The sequence below is a fragment of the Pseudoliparis swirei genome, chromosome 5 (genome assembly GCF_029220125.1).
Source record: "Pseudoliparis swirei isolate HS2019 ecotype Mariana Trench chromosome 5, NWPU_hadal_v1, whole genome shotgun sequence".
In the NCBI taxonomy this organism is placed as follows: Eukaryota; Metazoa; Chordata; class Actinopteri; order Perciformes; family Liparidae; genus Pseudoliparis; species Pseudoliparis swirei.
The window spans coordinates 16,761,896-16,780,215 of record NC_079392.1 but is presented as its reverse complement, the minus strand read 5'-3'; the positions used below and the strand labels follow the sequence as shown (position 1 = coordinate 16,780,215).

At 41.4% G+C, this 18,320-nt stretch overlaps 1 protein-coding gene across 5 annotated transcripts in view; it reads left to right on the top strand.

Moving 5' to 3' along the window:
• Window positions 1–18,320, top strand: part of nfic (nuclear factor I/C) — a 94,918-nt gene that overhangs the window by 46,543 nt on the left and 30,055 nt on the right. For 4 of the 5 annotated variants that reach the window (XM_056414825.1, XM_056414828.1, XM_056414829.1 and 1 more), the window contains exons 10-11: window positions 6,388–6,545; window positions 7,324–7,507. In XM_056414825.1, coding sequence (XP_056270800.1) covers window positions 6,388–6,545; window positions 7,324–7,507 — 342 coding nt within the window. Of the gene's footprint in view, window positions 1–6,387; window positions 6,546–7,323; window positions 7,508–9,395; window positions 11,520–18,320 lie in introns of those variants that run through there. The other variant, XM_056414827.1, reaches the window with a different exon arrangement.

Sequence of the window (18,320 nt, the reverse complement as noted above, 5' to 3'; positions counted from 1 at the left end):
GTCGAGGAGGTGGAGTAGCAGCCATCTTTGACTCGAGCCTATTAATAAATCCTAAACCTAAATTAAACTACAACTCATTTGAAAGCCTTGTTCTTAGTCTCTCACATTCAATTCAATTCAGTTTATTTGTATAGCCCAATTTCACAAATTACAAATTTGTCTCGGAGTGCTTTACAATCTGTACACATAGACATCCCTGCCCCAAAACCTCACATCGGACCAGGAAAAACTCCCAAATAACCCTTCAGGGGGGAAAAAAAGGGAAGAAACCTGCAGGAGAGCAACAGAGGAGGATCCCTCTCCTAGGATGGACAGATGCAATAGATGTAATGTGTACAGAAGGACAGATTTAGAGTTAAAATACATTCAATGAATATGACAGAGTGTATGAATAGTTCATAGTAGGCATATTCCACGATGGAGACCTCCACGATCCATCAGGCAGATGGCGGTGGGGAGGAGGAGTGGCGGAGTCTCAACAGGACAGTGGCGTAGTCATGAGCAGGAATTCCACGACCCAGACGATCCATCAGGCAGATAGGATCTATGCCGTCTCATAGGGTCCGATGACCCCATGAGACGAAAAGTCAAAAGGACTTCCGATGAGTAAGCAGAGCTAGTAACGTGTGATTGAGAGATGAAAATTCATCCTTAAGGAGAGAAAAAGAGGAGATAGGTACTCAGTGCATCCTAAAACGTCCCCGGCAGCTATAAGCCTATAGCAGCATATCAAGGGGCTGGACCAGGGCAAACCTGATTCAGCCCTAACTATAAGCTCTGTCAAAGAGGAAGGTCTTAAGTCTACTCTTAAACGAGGTGACTGTGTCTGCCTCCCGGACTGAAATTGGAAGCTGGTTCCATAAAGAGGAGCTTGATAACTAAAGGCTCTGGCTCCCATTCTACTTTTTAAGACTCTAGGAACTACAAGTAGTCCCGCATTTAGTGAGCGTAGCTCTCTAGTGGGCCAATATGGTACGACAAGCTCCTTAAGATATGATGGAGCATCACCAATCAAGGCTTTGTAGGTTAAGAGAAGAATTTTAAAAGTGATTCTTGATTTTACTGGGAGCCAGTGCAGAGCAGCTAGTGCAGGAGTGATGTGATCTCTTTTCTTAGTTTTAGTGAGAACACGAGCTGCAGCATTCTGGATCAACTGGAGGGACCTAAGAGATTTATTAGAGCAGCCTGCTAATAAGGAGTTGCAGTAATCCAGTCTCAAGTAACGAAGCGTGAACCAATTTTTCTGCATCTTTTGAGACAAGATGTGCCTGATTTTGAAATATTACGTAGATGAAAGAATGCAGTCCTTGAGATTTGCTTTACGTGGGAGTTAAAGGACAAGTCCCGATCAAAGATAACGCCAAGATTCTTTACAGTGGTGTTGGATGCCAGGGCAATGCCGTCTACAGAATCCACATCACCAGATAATTGATCTCTGAGGTGCTCAGGGCGATTAAAATTACTTGGTTTTGTCTGAGTTTAACATCAAGAAGTTGCAGGTCATCCATGTTTTTATGTCTTTAAGACATGCTTGAATTTTACAGAGTTGGTTGCTCTCCTCTGGTTTTATCGATAAATATAGTTGAGTGTCATCTGCATAACAATGAAAGTTTATGGAGTGTTTCCTGATAATATTGCCCAAAGGAAGCATGTATAAGGTAAATAAAATTGGTCCAAGCACAGAGCCTTGTGGAACTCCGTGATTAACGTTGGTGGTTATCGAGGCGTCATCGTTTACAAATACAAACTGAGATCGATCTGATAAATAGGATTTAAACCAAATTAGTGCCGTGCCTGAAATGCCAATCGACTGCTCCAGTCTCTGTAACAGGATGTCATGGTCAATGGTGTCGAATGCAGCACTAAGGTCTAACAAGACCAGGACAGAGAGGAGTCCTTTATCTGCTGCCATTAAGAGGTCATTTGTAATTTTCACCAGTGCCGTCTCGGTGCTGTGGTGTTTTCTAAATCCTGATTGAAATTTCTCAAATAAACTATTATGATGTAGAAAGTCGCACAACTGATTTGCGACCACTTTCTCAAGGATCTTGGAGAGGAAGAGGAGGTTAGAGATCGGTCTGTAGTTAGCCAATACCTCTGGATCCAGAGTGGGCTTCTTCAGGAGAGGTTTAATAACAGCCACCTTGAAGGAGTGTGGTACGTGGCCTGTTAGCAGAGACACATTGATAATATCTAATAGAGAGCCGCCAATTAAAGGCAAAACGTCTTTAAGCAGCCTCGTCGGGATGGGGTCCAAGAGACAGGTAGACGTGTTCGAAGTAGAAACCGTTGAAAATAATTGGTCACGGTTGATAGGAGAAAATCCCTCCAAATATACACCAGGGCATACAGCGGTTTCCAAGGCCATTCCACTTGAGGACAGATTGGCACTGGTTATGGGCAAGAGATTATTAATCTTGTCCTAATAGTTAAAATCTTTTCATTAAAGAAGTTCATAAAGTCATTACCACTAAGGTTTATAGGAATGCTCGGCTCCACAGAGCTGTGACTCTCTGTCAGCCTGGCTACAGTGCTGAAGAGAAACCTGGGGTTGTGTTTATTTTTTCTATTATTGATGAGTAATAGGCTGCTCTGGCATTACGGAGGGCCTTCTTATATGTTTTAAGACTATCTCGCCAAACTAAGCGGGATTCTTCGAGATTAGTTGAACGCCATATGCGTTCAAGCTTTCGTGACGTTTGCTTCAGTTTGCGGGTCTGAGGGTTATACCAGGAGCAAACCTCCTCTTCCTCACTGTCTTCTTCTTCAGAGGGCTATCGAGTCCAGTGTCATTCTCAGAGAGCCTATGGCACTGTCAACAAGATGATCAATCTGGGACGGACTAAAGTTAGACCAGGAGTCCTCTGTTATATTGAGACGTGGTATCGAATCAAATACAGAAGGAATCGCTTCTTTAAATTTAGCTACAGCACTATCAGTTAGACATCTAGTGTAGAAACTTTTGACTAACGGAGTACACTCCGCTAGTATAAATTCAAAAGTTATGAGGTTGTGGTCTGACAGAAGAGGATTCTGTGGGAAGACATTCAAATGCTCAATGTCAACGCCATAAGTAAGAACAAGATCAAGCGTGTGGCCAAAGCTGTGAGTGGGTTTCTGTACTCTCTGACAGAAGCCAATCGAGTCCAACAAGGAGATGAATGCAGCACTAAGGCAATCATTATCAACATCCACATGGATATTAAAATCTCCAACAATAATAACTTTATCGGTTTTAAGAACCAAACTTGATATAAATTCTGAGAATTCAGATATAAACTCTGAATATGGACCTGGTGGCGGTACAGAATCACAAATCGAATTGGCTGTAGTGTTTTCCAGGTTGGATGTGAAAGACTAAGAACAAGGCTTTCAAATGAGGTGTAGTGTAATTTTGGTTGAGGATTAATTAATAGGCTCGATTCAAAGATGGCTGCTACTCCACCTCCTCGACCGGTGCCTCGAGGAATGTGAGTATTAATATGACTTGGAGGAGTCGATTCATTCAGGCAGACATATTCTTCATGGCTCAGCCAGGTTTCAGTTAGGCAACATAAATCAATGTGATTATCTGATATTAAATCATTCAGTAACACAGCTTTAGATGACAGAGATCGAATATTTAGGAGACCACATTTAATAGACCTATTTTGTTGCACTGCTGAAATAATTGTGTTAACTTGTATAAGGTTATTGTGTACGACTCCTCTTCTGCTTACTTTTGATTTATTTAATTGAAGTGGCCGTGGGACAGACACAGTCTCTACTCTAAAGTCAAGGGTGGGTAACTGCTCGAATGGAAGAGCAGAGAAGGGTGTTAAACTACAACTCTGCTCCCGGTTCCTGATCTGAACCCTGGGTTGTCATAGATTAAGTCCGTGATCAACTTGGTCATATTCGCAGAAATGAGACGCTCCGTCCAACGTGGGATGAATGCCGTCTCTCCTCATCAGATCAGGTTTTCCCCAGAAAGTCTTCCAGTTGTCTACGTAGCCCACATTATTCGCTGGGCACCACCTCGACAGCCAGCGGTTGAAAGACGACATTCGGCTATACAATTCGTCTGTCTGCAAATTTGGGAGAGGGCCAGAGAAAATTACGGTGTCCGACAACGTCTTGGCATAAGCACACACCGATTCCACATCCAACCTGGAAAACACTACAGCCAATTCTATTTGTGATTCTGTACCGGCCACCAGGTCCATCTTCAGAGTTTATATCTGAATTCTCAGAATTTATATCAAGTTTGGTTCTTAAAACTGATAAAGATATTATTGTAGGAGATTTTAATATTCATGTGGATGTTGATAATGATTGCCTTAGTGCTGCATTCATCTCATTGTTGGACTCGATCGGCTTCTGTCAGAGTACAGAAACCCACTCACAGCTTTGGCCACACGCTTGATCTTGTTCTTACTTATGGCGTTGACATTGAGCCTTTGAAGGTCTTCCCACAGAATCCTCTTCCGTCAGACCACAACCTTATAACTTTTGAGTTTATACTACCGGAGTGTACACCGTTAGTCAAAAGTTTCTACACCAGATGTCTAACTGACAGTGCTGTAGCTAAATTTAAAGAAGCGATTCCTTCTGCATTTGATTCAATACCACGTCTCAATATAACAGAGGACTCATGGTCTAACTTTAGTCCATCCCAGATTGATCATCTTGTTGATAGTGCCACAGGCTCACTGAGAATGACACTGGACTCGATAGCCCCTCTGAAGAAGAAGACAGTGAGGCAGAGGAGGTTTGCTCCCTGGTATAACCCCCAGACCCGCAAACTAAAGCAAACGTCACGAAAGCTTGAAAGCATATGGCGTTCAACTAATCTGGAAGAATCCCGCTTAGTTTAGCGAGATAGTCTTAAAATTTATAAGAAGGCCCTCCGTAATGCCAGAGCAGCCTATTACTCATCAGTGATAGAGAAAAATAAGAACAACCCCAGGTTTCTCTTTAGCACTGTAGCCAGGCTGACAGAGTCACAGCTCTGTGGAGCCGAGTATTCCTATAGACCTCAGTAGTAATGACTTTATGAACTTCTTTAATGAAAAGATTTTAACTATTAGGGACAAGATTAATAAGCTCTTGCCCTTAAGCATTGCCAATCTGACCTCAAGTGGAATGGCCTTGGAAACCGTTGTATGCCCTGGTGTATATTTAGATGGCTTTTCTCCCATCAACCGTGACCAATTATCTTCAACGGTTTCTACTTCTAACACGTCTACCTATCTCTTGGACCCCATCCCGACGAGGCTGCTTAAAGACGTTTTGCCTTTAATTGGCAGCTCTCTATTAGATATTATCAATGTGTCTCTGCTAACAGGCCACGTACCACATTCCTTCAAAGTAGCTGTCATTAAACCTCTCCTGAAGAAACCCACTCTGGATCCAGGGGTGTTGGCTAACTACAGACCGATCTCTAACCTCCCCTTCCTCTCCAAGATCCTTGAGAAAGTGGTCGCAAATCAGTTGTGACTTTCTACATCATAATAGTTTATTTGAGGAGTTTCAGTCAGGATTTAGAAAACACCACAGCACAGAGACAGCACTGGTGAAAATTACAAATGACCTCTTAATGGCAGCAGATAAAGGACTCCTCTGTACTGGTCTTGTTAGACCGTAGTGCTGCATTCGACACCATTGACCATGACATCCTATTACAGAGACTGGAGCAGTCGATTGGCATTTCAGGCACCGCACTAAGTTGGTTTAAATCCTATTTATCAGATCGATCCGAGTTTGTATTTGTAAACGATGACGCCTCGATAACCACCAACGTTAGTCACGGAGTTCCACAAGGTTCTGTGCTTGGACCAATTTTATTTACCTTATACATGCTTCCTCTGGGCAATATTATCAGGAAACACTACATAAACTTTCATTGTTATGCAGATGATACTCAACTATATCTATCGATAAAACCAGAGGAGACTGACCAACTCAGTAAAATTCAAGCATGTCTTAAAGACATAAAAACATGGATGACCTGCAACTTCTTGATGTTAAACTCAGACAAAACCGAAGTAATTTTACTCGGCCCTGAGCACCTCAGAGATCAATTATCTGGTGATGTGGTTTCTATAGATGGCATTGCTCTAGCATCCAACACCACTGTAAAGAATCTTGGCGTTATTGTAAGCGATGTGGGGTGTGCGCAGGAATAACTCAGTCCAAGCCGTTCTGGGTTTTACTCATAACTTTAGTTCCTCCTCCTCCTCCTCCTCAAAAGCAACCGCTGTGGTTCTCAAGGCTAAAAAAAAACTAGAGTAAACAAGATTACTGGTCTATCTACATACACACACACACATATGCTTACATGCACACATGCATGTATAAATGCCAAACAGGAATAAATGCCATTTACTGTCTCATGTCTCTGTCCAGGTCTGTCTCGGAGTCCCCACCCCTCGTCATCTATTCATTTCTCACCTTCGTCCTACTTCCCCCACGGAGCGATCCGCTATCCTCCTCACCTGGCCCAGGACCCCCTCAAAGATCTGGTCTCATTGGCCTGCGACCCTGCCAATCAAACCCCCAGCTCAGTGAGTACAACCAGTCAGACAATATGCGACTGAGCTCCGCTATTACCATCTAAATAATAGCTAGCGTTTTACTACGTCTTTGAAAACAGATTATTCTACTCTACTTATGAATACAAACAAATAAGAGCCAGTAGTACTTTAAATGCAGACACAAATCTGCACCATCTATAGATTTTTTGACAAGACAATAAATATATGTAGTTCAATCTTAAAAAGCAGAATTTTAATTACATTTGAGTATGATTACTATCTGCCTTGAAGTTAGTCTGGAAGTCAGTGATGCACTACAGTTAGTATTTAGATATTTTCCTTTTGCCAATAGGTGGCACAAGTTATAATTGTAAAAACTAAACAAACAGACATGCACTGACAGCCAGAAAGAAGGAACAACTATAGTAAGAACAAAGAAATTGCAGCTTACATTAAAACATTGTACATTTCAAGCAGCTAATACTTTGTTTCCTCTGCTACTGCTATCAAGTTTACCTTTAGGAACTAAACAGACAAAGAATGGAGTATTTGACAAGTCAGTTTTTATGGTGTTCAATAGTTCATAAACAACCAGAGTGGTAATGTGAGCCAGTATCACCTACGGCATTATACATATCAGACATGCACAATGCCACTCCCTGCTAAGTCCTGTCTACACACTGCGATAATCTTTGTTTTAGAGTATGTGAGGTGAGTTGCGAATGTGATTGAAAACTGCCAAATGCAATTATTATTTAGGACACATGAAATATAACTTCATTTCTTTTTGATTGTCTGATTTCTCCAGCTGAATGGCAGCAACCAAGGGAAAGTGCCCAATCACTACATCTCTTCTCAGATGTTGGCCCCCCCTGGACCTTTACCCTCCCTGGCTCCTCCTCCATCCTCCTTACCCAGGCCGACTCTGCCTGCAGAGTCAAAGGCCGCGAGCACTTCTTCTGAGGGGTGCGCAAACTCCCCCACATCACCCAGTAAGTGGTCAAAACCAACTTCTTTTGTAAGTGTTGGTTTGTGGCATGACATGATGTAAACGTATATTTAAAACCGTCTCACACAATATGATTTATAATCAAAGATATAACAGATTGAGATGAAAGTGCAGAAGAAAGATAACACAAAGGGTTTACTGGTGTGAAAGCTCCTGGGGGGTATTCCAGACTGACAGATGGACTCCTCACTGTGTCCGCAAGCACTCAACCCTATGATGATGCAGGGTTTACACAACTATATTGCTGTTTACACTTTTCTTTGCTTTTGATATATAATAATACATTTATTTTTATTAGTAGTAGTAGTAGTAATGTCAACAAATCCCATGAAAATAGCCTACCCAATAGTGAATTGATCATACTAGCTCATATTGTCTGTGTATCTATAGGGTTCATGCCATAGAACATATAAAGGAGTCACTGGTGACATGTTACCACATTGTGACATCAAAATAAAATACGTCCTTAGATTATCACAGTTACCAATTTGGTGATGAACCTTTTAATGAAATATTTTCTATCCATACTGTAAGGGACTTATTTTATGGAATAAATATATTCTATAAATATATAAATATTTGGTGTATTGCAAAAATGTACTGTGGTTATAATAGGAATTGAATTAGTATTCAGTCAGTAGGGGTGGGGGGGGGGGGGAGAGAGAATTAGAATCTGTATAAATACAACATCCCTCAGCGTTGCAACACATTCAAGGAATATGACAGAAATGTATGAATAGTGAGTAGTAGGCATGGACAACGGTTTAGGCCATGGCAGGAGGCAGGGCCACGGAGGCAGGAGGCCAATTTGGTCGTTGGTCATTTTTCTCTGTTATACATTTAAGAGCCCCTCAAAACGTATCCGATCGACTTCAATCTTGTTCAAGGATGAACTAAAGATGAAAAGTGATGAGCATGGTGAATTTTCACCAAACTTTACTTGACGTTATGTGGACCCCAATAAACGCAAACTCTGTGTTTTGTTATTGACTCATCCGAGCGACTAACTAAGTCAGTCCGAGAGGACTGTTGCTTTAACTGATCCAATCCTTCCAAAAATAGTCAAGCATTATGTCAGTCAAGGCCTGAAAGCATTTACATGAAGAAACATTCACATTTTTCATAGCAACACCTACTTAAAAAAATAAAATGACACGTTTTAGTTCATAATGTATTCTACTTAGACTAATGTTATCTATTTAGGTAAAAACAGTAGGTTTTGCATCTGAAGGACTAGCTCACAATGATGAGTGTTTGCCCTTGGACCCAGAGACCCGTGTTCACATCCAAGCCAGGGTTAATTTCGTACATTACTTTTTTTACATTAAATTTACATAACGTGGTCTACACTTCACGTATGCTAGTACATGATCACATTCTCATTGCACCACCTACTGGCTCAACTGAACTTGCTCAAAATCTGCCCAAAACGTGTCATGCTTGATACAAGTGTTGGAGTTGGACAGCGACACACCACCTGGACGACACTCACTGGAAGAAAGAGCGGTAGACTTCTACGTTACATCTATAAGCGTTTTATTCAGAAATCAGGATACAAGTAGACATCATGCATGGACCCCCCTCCTGAGCTCTGACCGATGGCCTCAGCGCTGGAGAAAGGACGCCGGTTCGGAGTGTTCGGCCATTTTAGATAGCCGATCGGACCAGTTTTGATTGGTCAGGAGATAAGGGGTGGGGTTTTCTCATTGGCCCTTGGTCCTCTGCTTTCGCCGTTGTCGCTCCTTCATTGGTTCTTGTGGCCAGCCAATGAGAGCATATGTTGTGAAAGTGTGAGAAAGGAAGATGGAATTCACATGTAGCTTCCTTGACTGAGCTGGGGAGTTTTCTAAGATAATCTTATCTCTTCCTAGGTGGGATGCGCTGTGGCGAGAAGGTCGTTCCCAGGATATTTACAAAGGGCCAGTGTCGGTGTGTGTGTGTGTGTGTGTGTGAGAGGGCTGTGGTTGAATTCGGATATTAATTGTCAAAGCTGGACCTTTCCTTATCTTATCTGCGCTCAGTAGTTGTCTCTGTGGCTCTCCTGTTCATGAGTGTTGCTTTGTTCTATTCAAATCTAGGGTGAGCGTTGGTGCATAAAGTTCTTTCGTGTGTCACTGTTATCTTCTTTGATCAGTTCAGGCGCCGGAATGCCCTGCTGATGTTTCTAACTCTCGTCCAGTGTTTTTCCACTTTACACATAACATTTATGCACAATACACTACTAGGCTATGCTAAGCTATAATATATATTCTTTACACAAGTCACGGCCTGAGGATATCGACAAACCTATTTTCACTCAGTCAAAGCACCACCTACTGGCCAAAGCAAATCAGTCTTAAACGCATCGGATTCACATGCATCACTTCTTTTACATCAAATGTACATGACATGTAGGTGACTTCACGTAGAGACACATGGTGCTAGTATATGTTCACATTCTCATTGCACCACCTACTGGCTCAACTGGACTTGCTCGAATCTGCCCCAAACATGTCATGCTTGTTACAAGCCAGGGCCTGAGGATATCGACAAGCTTATTTTAACTCTGACATCCCCACCTACTGCCGAAAGAAAATCAGCGTTATGTGACAAACGGTAAAAGACCCGCCGGTCCCCAACTGGTGTAGATGAGCGTTGATCTGCCCCCAGCTTTAGTTATTCGGGTCCTCGTGACGACTTCGTCGTAGAGGAACCTATTGTTCCTCAAGGAATTATTTTTGTCGAGCAATTAAAGTGTTTTGGGAGCCTTTATCATATCCCAAACGTTGTCAAATTTGACATGCATATGAGGACTGGTGAAAATGTTGATATTTTAGAGGTCTCGCATTTGGGTACAAAAATCTCTGCTCAAAAGCGCCCCCTTGCGGTAGAAAGGCTGCCTTTTTTTAAACTGACAGATTGTTCTGAAATTTGGTATACATGTTTACTTGGACCCGCTCTACAAATAAGTTAACGGTGGCCTTAAATTTCGCCTACCGTATTTTTTGCACTATATGGCGCACTTAAAAGCCTTTAATTTTCTCAAAAAACGACAGTGCGCTTTATAATCCGAAGCGCCGTATATATGGATTAATTCTGGTTTTGCTTACTGACCTCTAAGCGATTTTGTGTGGTACAAGGCGCTCACGGCGCTAAGTCAAAATGTTTTAGTACGACTTTGGTAAACTACAAAGCCGCACCGCTTGCAGCATTACGGCTACCGTAGCCAGGAGCGTCATGAGTAATACATACTGTGCTTCACCATAATATTACAGTGTGTGTATAAGGATCCCAAAATGGCACCTGTCAAAAGACACGCTTACGACGCGGACTTCAAACTCAAGGCTATCAGTCACGCAGTAGAACATGGGAATAGAGCAGCTGCGAGAGAATTCAACATCAATGAATCAATGGTACGGAAGTGGAGGAAGCAAGAAGATGACCTGCGCCAAGTAAAGAAGACCACACAGAGTTTCCGCGGGAACAAAGCGAGATGGCCACAGTTAGAGGACAAAATTGAACAGTGGGTTATTTAACAGAGAGCAGCAGGTAGAAGCGTCTCTACAGTCTCTATTCGACTGAAGGCAACAGCGTTAGCACGGGACATGAATATTGTAGCGACCCTGTGAAGTGGCTGTCAAGCAGTGTGGCACCGTGCGTGCTGGTCGAGGGGGCGTGCCTGTGATTGGCGGAGTAGAGGGGAGGCGGGGTTAACCTGTTGGGAAACGGGAAGTTAAGGTTGGTTGACGGAGAACTGTGGTTGTTGACGTTGGAGCTGCGGAGCTGAGAGAAGCACGCTGTCGGTGGATGCCCAATAAAGAAGGAGTAAGAACGTTGTCCCGTCTCCGTGTCATCAGTCCATAACGTCCGAGACGTTACAATATCAATGACTTTCGAGGCGGTCCTTCTTGGTGCTTTCGTTTTATGAAAAGACGTAATTAACTCATTAACGTTTGAATAATGTTGAGAATTATTGTGAACGCGTTTAATAAAGTTTGATCGACTGACTTATCTGACTTTTTTTCCCGCTTAATGCGCCTTATAGTCCGGTGCGCTTTATATATGAAAAAAGATCGAAAATAGACCATTCATTGACAGTGCGCCTTATAATCTAGTGCGCCCTATAGTGCAAAAAATACGGTACTTAGATTTTCCGCCATTTTGAATTTTGTAAAAAAAAATCTCACTTTTCTCCAAAACGCTGGTTCAAATTCATCCGAAAATTTCTGAGGTCCATTATTGGTTCAATATCATAACTGGTCAAAAGCTTGTTGATATCTCATTGAATTCAGAGGATATGGGCCAATGCACATCTAAGGGGTGTGGCCTAATATTTGAAGTCACACAACTTCCAAATTGCTAGCCTATGTCCATAAGGCATCCCTTAACCTACCCTATTTTTTCATATTATTTGAACATTAGGGGGCGCTGCAATTAATCCCTCAATATCTGCATTTTTGCCTTTTTTTATAGCCTTTTCAAGTTTTGGGCAGTTGTAAAACAGTCAACTTCTCCTAGAGATTAAGCCCGATTAATTCCAAACTTTAAGCACCCTTGTCTGGATGGGGTCCAATTCAATTCAGTTTCTTTGTATAGCCCAATTTCACAAATTATAAATTTGTCTCAGAGTGCTTTACAATCTGTACACAAGAGACAGGTAGACGTGTTAGAAGTAGAAACCGTTGACGATAATTGGTCACGGTTGATGGGAGAAAAGCCATCCAAATATACACCAGGGCATACAGCGGTTTCCAAGGCCATTCCACTTGAGGACAGATTGGCACTGGTTAAGGGCAAGAGATTATTAATCTTGTCCCTAATAGTTAAAATCTTTTCATTAAAGAAGTTCATGAAGTCATTACTACTGAGGTCTATAGGAATACTCGGCTCCACAGAGCTGTGACTCTGTCAGCCTGGCTACAGTGCTAAAGAGAAACCTGGGGTTGTTCTTATTTTTCTCTATTACTGATGAGTAATAGGCTGCTCTGGCATTATGGAGGGCCTTATTATAAGTTTTAAGACTATCTCGTCAAACTAAGCGGGATTCTTCCAGATTAGTTGAATGACATATGCTTTCAAGCTTTCGTGACGTTTGCGGGTCCGAGGGTTATACCAGGGAGCAAACCGCCTCTTCCTCACCGTCTTCTTCTTCAGAGGGGCTATCGAGTCCAGTGTCATTCTCAGTGCGCCTGTGGCACTATCAACAAGATGATCAATCTGGGACGGACTAAAGTTAGACCAGGAGTCCTCTGTTATATTGAGACGTGGTCTTAAGTCACGCACTCCCGCCACACATCGTATTTCTCACGCTGAAAAAAAACTCGGCTATTTAATGTTTTAATGTGCATGGCCGCAAACATGAGCTGGCCGCGCTGCCCTCACCGTGGAGGAATCAAGCGCTCCCCTGGAGTTCTGCTGTGAGGAGCCACTTATTAGCCAATAAAAATAAAAATAAAGGGCTACACAATAGCCAATCAGAAAAAGAAACCTTAGGGCCTATCTGTTGTATCTGGGTAAGATTTAATCCAGCAACCAATGAAAATAAAGCATCCTGGAATTGCGCGCGACTGACTGATATCCGAAAATTTCGTTCTGCGGGGGGGGGGGGGCTGATGGAAATGTCACGCTTGCCTGTCTTCAAAACTTGAGAGCCGTGTCCACGAGAGTTTGATAGGGTTATGATCTGAGAAAGTGGCTGCTAAATAGGAGCATTCTATCACTCTGGCCATCATATCTAGTGGCACTAAGAACATGCCAATTCTAGAGTGTGTATTATGCACTGGTGAAAAGAAAGAAATCCCTCTGGTTTGGATAAAGATTTCACCGCACGTCCACTATGCCTATATCTTTCATACCTTTGTTTAGTGCTGCTGCCGCCTTTGATAGTGAAGATGTTTTTGGTGCTGATCGATCCAAAAGAAGGTTCATGACCAAATTAAAGTCTCCACCCACAACACATTGGCCCCCAATTGTAGCCAGTTTCATAATCAGATTGTTAAAGAACAATGGGTCATTGTAATTAGGCCCATATATATTCACCAAGGATATCTTGTTCCTATTTATTTCACAGTCTACAAGCAAAAATCTGCTGTTTTTATCCTTTTCAATTGAATTTAATTTAATGTTCAGGTGTTTTTTAATGAGCAGGGCGACACCTCTTGCTTTTGAGGAATAGGTAGAGTAAAAAACATTACCCACCCAGTCTCTATGCAATTTTAAATGTTCAGTGTCAGTTAGGTGGCTCTCTTGGATAAAGGCAATATCTACATTCTGCCTCTTTAAATAAGTCAACATTTTCTTCCTCTTAATTGGCGAGTTGATCCCTCTTTTATTCCAAGATATACATGTTAATTTACCCATCATATAAATTCTTCATATGGATGTCTCAAAAGGATAAGTAACATAGTGTTCAGCTCTAAGTACGTCTGATTGTAATTCTGCATTGAGTTTACAGGTGGTAAAGCAATGGACATGAGTGTAATGCTGAGACTGAGCCCAGCCATAATAATAATCTGGACATGTGTGTAAGTAGAAGTTTGAAACTTCGTGAGAGACCATACATATCCCCAAAACATAAAAGTAAAAATCTGCCTCATAAAACCCCTGTGACAAAACCACATTAGGTAGGTAACTCTTCTAAACAGCAGTGGTGGCTTCAGCAAATGCTGGAAATTAGAACTGGCCACTCATAACATTTCGTATATGGCAAAGCTTTTAATTTAACTATATCGGAAATAAGGCCTAAACATGTAATGGATAAAGAAGTTGGTTAATTAGAGTGTGATCCCCTTCTGCCACTAGGGTGTAACCCAAAACATCACACTCACAAGCTTATATATGGACGTAGTGAACAATTGACCATATCACAGTAAACAGGTGCAGGTTTATCATCATCAGCCATGGTCCCAGTTGTTTTGAGCATTTGAGGATAACAGGTTTAGGCTATTATGTCGCAGTTTTAATCACAGCTCTTCTTATCAGTGTCTATGACGGTGGACTGTGTACTGCAGCCACTTTGGTCATCTTTAGGTTACTCACTTGATAGTTCTTTCACAAATCGTTGCGCTTCGGCCGGAGTGGAGAAAAACTTGAAGGATCCCAGATGTTTGATGCAAAGCTGGGCTGGGTAGAGCAGCGCGTATTCCAGCTCCGAAAGGAGTCTATCATAGAAATAATTGAATTGCTGCTGTTGCACTGAGCACTGGCCATCTCGACTGAATATGCCTCTGTCGAAGCTGTATGACGAACTTTACGCTTTTACGTCGATTACTTATGACATGACATGGAGGGGCGAGCCCTCCCGGAAGCCTTAGAGAATGCATCGAGAACTCTGTTTTGTGAAAAAATGTATTTAACGTGGGAGTCAATGGGAGAGGTCTGGGGCGATTTTCATTTTGCCCAAAGTCTCGCCAGAAGGGGCGGGCCATTTGAAGCACGACTTTAGGCTGACTGAATGACTGTTACCTGATTCGACAATGACATACAGAGGCAGATCACTTTTTTATTTATTTTTTTCCTTTTCCCCTAGGCAGTGCGTCGCCCCAATCGCCCTTATGGACAAGCCGCCCCTGCCTTGCATTATTGTCTAAATAAACATCATGCTGTATTGAAGAATACTTGAAACTAGATATTGAAGCCATAGACTTATGTTTACAATTTTTACTGAGGGAATAAATCAAGAGAGAAGTAGATTCATTTTCTCAGACTTCTCTACAATAGGACTTTTTTCATCCAGGAGTCACCCCCTGCTGTTCAGTAGAGATAATACAAGTTTTAAGACACTTACCATTGGCTTCACTCTGCAGAATCAGAGGTTGCCACCTGGCTGGATCACAGTCCCATCCCTCATTTCTTAATTTCAGAAGTGACCGGCCCATCACGAAAAATTTCACATAGAAACTGTAGACACTCTTACAAGAGCCTGCTTGCTTTTTCCTGGAAAAAGAAGCACAATCTCTTTTAATCTCAGCCAATTATTGACTGTTGTACAGTATTGTGTTGCATGAGCTCCATGAGAATAGAACAACTATTACCAACAAAGAAAACACTTAAACAATAAACAACCAAGAAGAACTAACCACACACACACCAAAGCCTCAGGAACAGAACGCACCACGAATAAGACTCAACCGATTACAACACAGTTAAACTAGTCCACCTATATACTAAAAATGTTTGTGCCCCACCGTCCCAACAAAATTGTAACTAAATGGTCCGTGCTGAATTGTTATTGAAGTAACAACTTTGTGTGACTTCTGTGACTGCAACTTTCTTTGTTCTATTTGAAAATGCACAATCACTTTTTATCAAACCAGATTACTCAATCAGAAAAAACTATTTAAATAAATTGTGCAAAAGAAGAGTGAAACTAAAATATTTGGCAATAAAGAGTTTTACTGAGTTTTACACTAAATATCTTTTTAAAACAATAACGTGCAAAACTAAATTAGTGCAGATATGTGTGAGCCATCAAGTTGTGTTAGTTCAAATTCACTCAGATTCTCAATGAAATAAATATTCCCTTGATCAAGTCTTCTGTCCCACATCTCCAGCTTCAGTGAAACCTGATCTGGTCTGCAGCTGAGGAAGCCACTGCTTTAAGATGAAGATTTAATTCATTCAGCTTTTCAAATGTCAGAAATAGGCAAATTTCATCAGAAATGATTCATTGTCAGAGTTGCAGGTACTGGAACCCAAAAGCACGACTCGTAAACAGGAATGCAGGAGGATGATCCTTACTTGGTAATTCAGGCAGGGACCAAACCGGGTGGTCCGTCAAATAGGGCAAAAATCTTAAGTCAGGTCAACAGGCAAACAGGGTCGGAAGAGGCAGATCAGAATTAAGATTTTTGAAATAGTTTCAAGTTTCAAGTTTTTATTGTCACATCCCCTTTTATACAAGTATAATCGGTTTGTGAAATTCTTATGTGCAAAACACCCGACAGCAGTAGCAGACTAAAAAAAGAATAAGAATGAGAATAAACTATACAATATCCACACAAAAAAAGAAGAAAGTATTAACAATATATATATAAAACAATGTAATAGAATATACATCATGACAATATATATATATAAAACAATGTAATAAAATATACACTTTTTTGAGACAATATATATATATATATAAAACAATGTAATAAAATATGCTAGAGGGCTTGGCAATGACACACAAGACAATCTGGCAGAGGACAAGTGGAAGTGAGGGAGCTAAATAGTGAGGGACTAATGAGGGAATGGGCTGCAGGTGAGAAGGGTGTGAGGACCAGGTGAAGGGAATAAGAGACAATCAGGTGAGGATGACAGGATCTGGAATGACAGGAGAGTTCATTAAGCAGGCAGGCAGGATGAATATAACTATGAAGGTGGAGAAGTCGTGACATTCATCAGCAAACTTAATAATTATAATTGAATTAATACATTTATCTCCAAAAAGTATATACATGTGTAATGTTACAAAGATAAAATAAATGATAAACAGAGTCCACCTCCTCTGCAGAATAATATGTGCATGGATAATAGGTGTACAATTTCAATTGTATTGTACTGTCCTGTATGACACATTAAGAATATGAGAAGTTTTATATGTCTCTGAGCTCAAAGACGTGACAACACGTTTCCACGTAAGAGCCACCGAGCTTCAAGTGAAACAGCTGAAGGCTCCCGTCTCCTCACGCAGTGGAAACAGTGGTGCTTTCAGGGACCTTGTTTTTATGAAATTGACCACGCTGATAGCATCGGTCAAAACTTTGCGTAGTTGTTTCTGGCACATCTAGCGCTTCTCTGTGTATGACATTGTGTCCATTGCACATTTGAAGAGACACTCTTGATCAGCGCCTTCAAGCCCTTCCTTTTCTCTGCCTTGGTCTGCGCACCATCTGTGACGTCGCGATCGCGCTTGCGTAATCGTAACCTGTTAACGCCGTAACTGTAACGTAAATATTTACTTTGTGAGCATAAAACAAAAAGACACATCCTCACCAAATGTGACTAATATAAGAAAATTAGGAAAATGTATTTATTTTGTTATCCATTTAAGAGCCAAATGTTTTCTATTGCTCTCAGATGAAGAAAGATGACCAGTCCGATATTAAGGGACAATATTAAGTGCTGCCTGACATAAATTGAGAGGCAGTGACTATAGATTGCACTTTGTTATTGTTGTTGGTTGTTAGATTTCTTTGTTTCTTCTAATATTCCAGCAAATTAATTTAATTTAATCAAACCTATTAATTTGAATTCCATTTCTTTTTGAGTATGGGGAGAGGACGCCAGAGGAGGTGTAGGTGAAAAGGGTTTTAGAGAAGGTGGGGATGAAGAAGGATTTAAGGAGGATGAACATCATGTTAGAAGAGGTGGAGGTGAAGCTAATGTTATAGAAGATGATGGTGGAGATGTAGAGATGTCGTGGTCCATGCTTACTACTTACTGCTGTCATATTCATTGAATGTGTTGTAACTCTATAACGTTGTTCATTCTATAGACATGTAATATATTGCTTCTGTCAATCCAGGGAGAGGGATCCTCAGTTGCTCACCTAAAGGTTTCTTCCTTTTTTTTCCCCTGACATTTTTTTTTTTTAGTCGTGATGTGAGATCCTGGGACAGGGATGTCATATGTGTGTAGATAGTTAATCCCTCTGAGGCAAATTTGTGATTCTGGACTATACAAAATGAACTGAATTAGAGGGGTTTGGTAGAAGTGGAGATAGTGTTAGAAGAGGTAAATGGACCTGTACTTGTAGAGGTCTTTTCTAGTACTTTTACACTGCGTGGCATCATTCACCCAATCACACACTAATGGGAGGAGCTAAGGTG